General features: G+C 50.2%; 1 protein-coding gene across 1 annotated transcript in view; it reads left to right on the top strand.

Moving 5' to 3' along the window:
* Positions 1 to 107: 107 nt before the first annotated feature.
* Positions 108 to 5,726, top strand: part of LOC104625150 (opsin-5-like) — a 7,889-nt gene continuing 2,270 nt past the window's right edge. The window contains 2 exon segments of the mRNA XM_010292701.1: positions 108 to 180; positions 5,669 to 5,726. The exon segment at positions 5,669 to 5,726 is cut by the window's right edge and continues 1 nt beyond it. Of these exon segments, the coding sequence (XP_010291003.1) occupies positions 108 to 180; positions 5,669 to 5,726 (131 nt within the window).

Here is a 5,726-nt window from a genome sequence, read left to right on the forward strand (position 1 = left end):
GGAGCGCGGTTCGCGGCGTCTGGGGGGGAGCCATGAAGAGGAGGCTCTTCGCCCCTGCGGTCGCTTCGCCTTTGATTTAAAACCTTCACCCGCTTTCACAGGGGACGATGGAGGAGCAATACATTTCCAAACTCCACCCAGCAGTGGATTACGGAGCTGGGGTCTTTCTTCTGATCGTAGGTGAGTTCTGCCTTCGCAGCCTGCTGCTTTGCGTGGAGCGGACACACCGGGGCCGCCCCGTCCGTGCTGCGGTCGGCCGGAGGAAGCCGGAGGGAAACGATAGAAAATCTGTTCCCACGCAGGTTCCCCTGCTCAGTGCCTTCGAGCCGGTCGGATGCCAGGATTAACCTCCGCTCTCAGATTTGCAATTTTTCGTTTCGGTGCCGAAGACTTGCCAGCACAAGTTTGCCCCCGCGGCATCACAAGTATTCAAAATAAGTTGCCTACAGCTTCTCCCGGCGTCTCAGCCCCGGGAGTCGAGGGACGAAGCAGCTCGTTTCATGAGACTGGGGCGGGGGGGGGTGGGTATCATTACGCTTGAAGATCAGCCGGCTGCGTCTTGGTAGGATAAACGGGCATAAAATAGCAAAAGGTTTCCAAATAGCAGTTCTGGTTTTTATAACGGTCTGTTTGCTCTGCTGAAGGCAGATTTACAATGAAATGCAAGTGGGGCTATCTACCAGTCTGCTCCAGCATGGCTTTAGCTAAGTGTTTTCGTCTTTGTCTGTTTGTTGCACGTACCCGGGTGATTTGTTTACTGTGGGTGAGGATTTGGAGCTGAATTGCCTTAGGCATGCAGCCCAACTGAATTTTGCTAAGATGCGAGTACCTTCCTCCCTTTGGCTCATTTGAAAACCCTGGTTGAGATGCATTTAAGACAGACAGGTATATCTTTTCATGTGCTTTAATAGACTTTGGGCAGCAATGCTGAGGCTTTAACATTTCACATCTCACCTCTGTTCCTGCACAATTTTCCCTGCGCTGCACTGCGCTGTGCTGTCCCTCGGTCGTGTTGAGAGCAGACAGTGCAACTCAGGGTGAGAAAAATCACTCTCCGCAAAACAGCGAAGGGTTTTTATTTTAATCCAAGTCAGGACGCCAGCTCCTTTCTCACACAAACGTGAATATGTAGCTGCTGTTTGGGTAATGGGGCAGGGCAGCAACAAAGGGCTGGACACTGGAGCTCCCCTTGCCGATATTGCTTTTGTGCCACCGTGCTGCAATCTCACACCTCTCCTCCCAACCTCCTAAACCTCCTAAACAGCTAAACAGGCATAGCTTCCAGCATTGCATCAAGAGTCGCGCATGGCAGCCAGGCTCACTACATTGTGTAGGGAGTCTCAGAAACATCCCATATATGAAGCAGTGAGCTCAACTGGGAACGGTGGTGTATTTCTCCATAGCTTTGCCACCTCACTGAGGGCTGCAGCAAGGCCTGTGTGTGCCCTGAAATTATGTTTTCATTAGGAAACCACAAGGCCAGGGCACGGGCCGCAGCTCTCGCCGCAAGCCTCTCTGCTGTTTGATGACTAGCCCACTCGTGCACAGTTTTGCCCCGTGGCAGCCAGCAGCCTGGCAGGCAGTGGGATGGAGGGGAATAGCATCTGTCAAAGTCTAAGGGAGGGTGGTCCTGGATGCCCACCTCTGATGGTAAGACTTCCTACCTCTTGCACAGTGGTTATAGTTAGGTCAGCTCAGAAGAAAGTGAATTGGGCTCCTTTCCCTCCCGAAGCCCGAGGATATCCCATCCTGCGGCTGTCATCTGGCAGGAGAGTGCTCTTCCCACCAAGCCGCGGGTTGCTATCTGTCAGCGAGCAGTCGCCTGCCAAGCCACCGTGGGCATCTCTGTGTGTGCAGACATACGACTCTTGAGAGCCCAGGGGACTCTTCAAGCGTACCCAGAAGTGCCAAGTGAACGTCTGCCGTTAGAAAGTGAATGAGTGTGGGATGCGGGGTCTCAGATTTGTACCTCTGTTTTGTTTAAGGCTTTCTCTCAATGTCTCTGCTTAGTCTTGGATTTATGCCAATGTGTTTATTCCATTTCATTGCATGTGCCTTTATTAATTCCTCTGTGGGCACTTTATTATGGGGTTTCTGCGGGCAAATGCAGCCTTTCTGCTTTCGCAGTGACAAGGAAACACAACAGAATCTTTTTCTGTTTCCCTAATTCACTTCTGACTTTAGAGGACACCTTCCCAGGATCAAACTGTAGCTCCAGCACAATGTTCACTTGAAAGAAAAGAGAGAAAGAGTTGTTTGCTATGTGTACTTTTGACACTGTTGTCATGACCGCTTTGAAGCCCTGTGGCATATCTGAACAATATATGTCTGACAGGTCTTTTTGCAAAGCAATCTCTGGCCTGTTGCATGCCTCTGGATAAACAATTTCTGTGGTCTGTCTCACCGCACCCAGAGACCACCAGAATAGTCTGTGTGTCTGCACTGCAGCACAAAGCTATTGAGGACCCTGAGCTGCTCAGCCAGCACATGGTGACTATCAAGGCAGCTCAGAGTCCAGGAGGCTTGTGCTGGGGCTCCGGTGGAAGATGCATCGCAAAGAGGGAAGGCTTTGGGAAGTGAAGGGCACCAGAGGAGAGGAGGGGACAAGCAGGCAGGACAGCTGGAGTTCTTCAGTAGGAAGGAGAAGTAAGCAGGGATATTACCAGGGAAAAATGAAGGTGGATAGGTTGCTTTTACTTGATCGAGTGTTGTGCAAGTTTCAGCAAGTTGTGTCCTGGTTTCAGCCAGGATAGAGCTGGTTTTCTTCACAGAAGCTGGTGTGAGGCTGGGTTTTGGATTTGGGATGAGAAACTGTTGATAACGTGCTGATGTTTTGGGTTGTTGCTGAGCGGTGAAGGTCAGTCCAGCTTCTCGTGCTGGGCTGCCAGCGAGCAGGTGGGGGTGCACGGGGAGCTGGGAGGGGACACAGCCAGTACAGCTGACCCAGGCTGGCCAAAGGGGTATTCCAGACCATACAGCGTCATTCCCAGTACATAAACTGGAGTTGGCCGGAAATTGCTGCTCGGGGACGGGCTGTCGATCGCTGGGTGGTGAGCAATTGCTGTATTGGACATCACTTGTTCTTGTACATTCCTTTGTCGGTATTATTATTGTTGTTATCGTTGTTGTTTCCTTCTCTCTTGCTGTCCTATTAAACTGTTTTTACCTCAACCCACAGGGTTTTTTTCCCAATTCTCTCCCCCGTCCCACTGGGGGAGGGGGAGCGAGCGAGCGGCCGCGTGGGGCTTAGCTGCTGGCTGGGGCTCAACCATGGCAATACTGTAAGAGTGGAGCGAAGGGGTGTGGGCTATTCCCATGAGGGGATAGGAGCCACAGGGGAATAGGTGGGATATAGTGCGTGGAGAGGGGTTGTCACACAGAAGTGAAGAGCTACGGTGTGGTGGTAGGAAGGGGCAAGATACGATCTACTATTTATATGACAAAAGTTCCCCCAGCCGGTAAGGCAGGCCAGCACTCCAGGAGGCTGCGAACCGAAACCTGAAGCGCTCTTTGCTCCAGCAGGTCCGTAGAGGAAACACAGTCCGCCTGGGAAACCCCTGACTAGCAGGGAAGCAGGAATTGAAACGCAGGAGCTGGCTGGAGCAGAACAGTGGTTGCTGTGGTGAGGATGCTGAGCTGTGTCGCAGCTCTCAGAAACGCCGTCCCGGTGGCATTGCCTATCTGCTGTCTAAGAGAACAAGTGTCCTCCCCGTGAGCTGGAGAACAAGGTTTCATAGCAGGGCGTAGCAGACACACACCAGCGCGTTTTCAAAGCATCAGCACAGTTCTGTGTTGGCCTGGGAGGTGCCGAGTCCTGGCTAGTCTCCCAGCCTGTCCAGTCTTCTCGACTGTAGTCCCAGGCTAACAGCCGGCATTTTGCACATCCTTTGTACAGACAAGCATTTCACAGGTGTGCTAACTATGTGATCATCCTGGTTTTGGCCGGGATAGAGTTAATTTTCTTCCTAATATCTCGTATAGTGCTGTGTTTTGGATTTAGTATGAGAATAATGTTGATAACACATGATGTTTTAGTTGTTGTTAAGTAGTACTAAGTAGTACTAACTACTAATTTCCATCCTACTTCCTCACGTCCTGTCTGTGGTCATGCAGGTAAAAGCACAGGGTGGTCTGTGGTGTGTACCCTCCATATCCCCGCTCCTGAGCAGAGGAACACTTATTCCTGATAGCTGAGAGACTGGCTCGTACAGGTAGGGAGCAGAACATGCCCTCTTTGAGTCGCTGGAACTCTGGGACAGTTTCATAGCTAGTGTGTCTGGCAGTTTCTCCAGGAAAATCAAACGATACAACGGACTGTTAAAGACTACACTGAGAACAATGGGTGGTGGGACCTTCAAACACCGGGATATACATTTAGCAAAGGCCACTGGGTTAGTCAACACTAGGGGATCTACCAGGCGAGCTTGCCCTGCCCAATCAAAACTTCCAGGTACTGTAGAAGGGGATAAAAGTCTCTGTGGTGCACATAAAGAATACGTTAGGGAAGACAGTCTGGTTTATTCCTGCCTCAGGCAGAAGCAAACCCATCTGTGCATTGATTGCTGTTGCTTAAGGACCTGGGTGCAGTTGGTGGGCAATGCAGAAGGATGGGGAAGTCTGATGTGTACCTCAAAGAGATTTGATTTTGGGTGAGAAGAGCCAATGATTTGAATTGTACCATGTTAACTGCTATATAGCCCTGCCCCTGTATGCCATCACTACTGTAGTTGCTATATGTCATATCAATAGTATTACAGTAAGAAGCACCCAGATTAATGAAGAATGAACTTTGGTGAAATTGAGTAAAGTGCAGCGGTGATGGAACCAGAACTGGCTCCAGCATGCAACAATCCAACACACACACCGTCTCTCCTGCCCTGAGAGACTGCTATGACAGAGACCGAAGTCATGGACTAAATGAACTCAAAGGACACCTTAGAGCGATGGCCCATGGACTAAGGGAATGATATCTGTGTGGGTGTTTATCTAAAGCCAGGAAAAGTGGTAATGATTAATTAGAATGTATCAGAAAATGTAGGACCTGGGCATGATGTAGATGGTATGGAATAAGGGGTGGCTATTGTCCTGGTTTCAGCCGGGGTAGAGTTAATTTTTTTCCTGATAGCTGGTATAGTGCTGCATTTTGGATTTAGGATGAGAATAATGTTGATAACACACAGATGTTTTAGTTGTTGCTGAGCAGTGTTTACACTGAGTCAAGGACTGTTCAGCTTCTCATACTGCCCCGCCAGCGAGGAGGCTGGGGGGGCACAAGAAGCTGGGAGGGGACACAGCCAGGACAGCTGACCCAAACTGGCCAGAGGGATATTTCATACCGTATGACGTCACGCTCAGCTTATAAACTGAGGGAGCTGGCTCAGAGGGGTGCTGCTGCTCGGGAACTGGCTGGGCATCGATCAGCAGGTGGTGAGCAATTGTATTGCGCATCACTTGTTTTGTATATTCTTTTATCGCTATTGTTATTATTTCCTTCCTTTTCTGTCCTATTAAACTGCCTTTATCTCAACCCATGAGTTTTACATTTTTTTCCAGTTTCTCATCCCACTGGGGTGGGGGGAGTGAGCGAGCAGTTGTGTGGTGCTTAGCTGCCAGCTGGGGTTAAACCATGACAAGGACATTATTGTCTGTGCTGATTCTTCTCTTTCAGCCGTCCTCACAATCCTTGGAAATTCAGCTGTCCTCGCTACAGCTGTCAAACGCTCTTC

The sequence above is a fragment of the Phaethon lepturus genome, unplaced genomic scaffold (assembly GCF_000687285.1).
Source record: "Phaethon lepturus isolate BGI_N335 unplaced genomic scaffold, ASM68728v1 scaffold20118, whole genome shotgun sequence".
Taxonomy (NCBI): Eukaryota; Metazoa; Chordata; class Aves; order Phaethontiformes; family Phaethontidae; genus Phaethon; species Phaethon lepturus.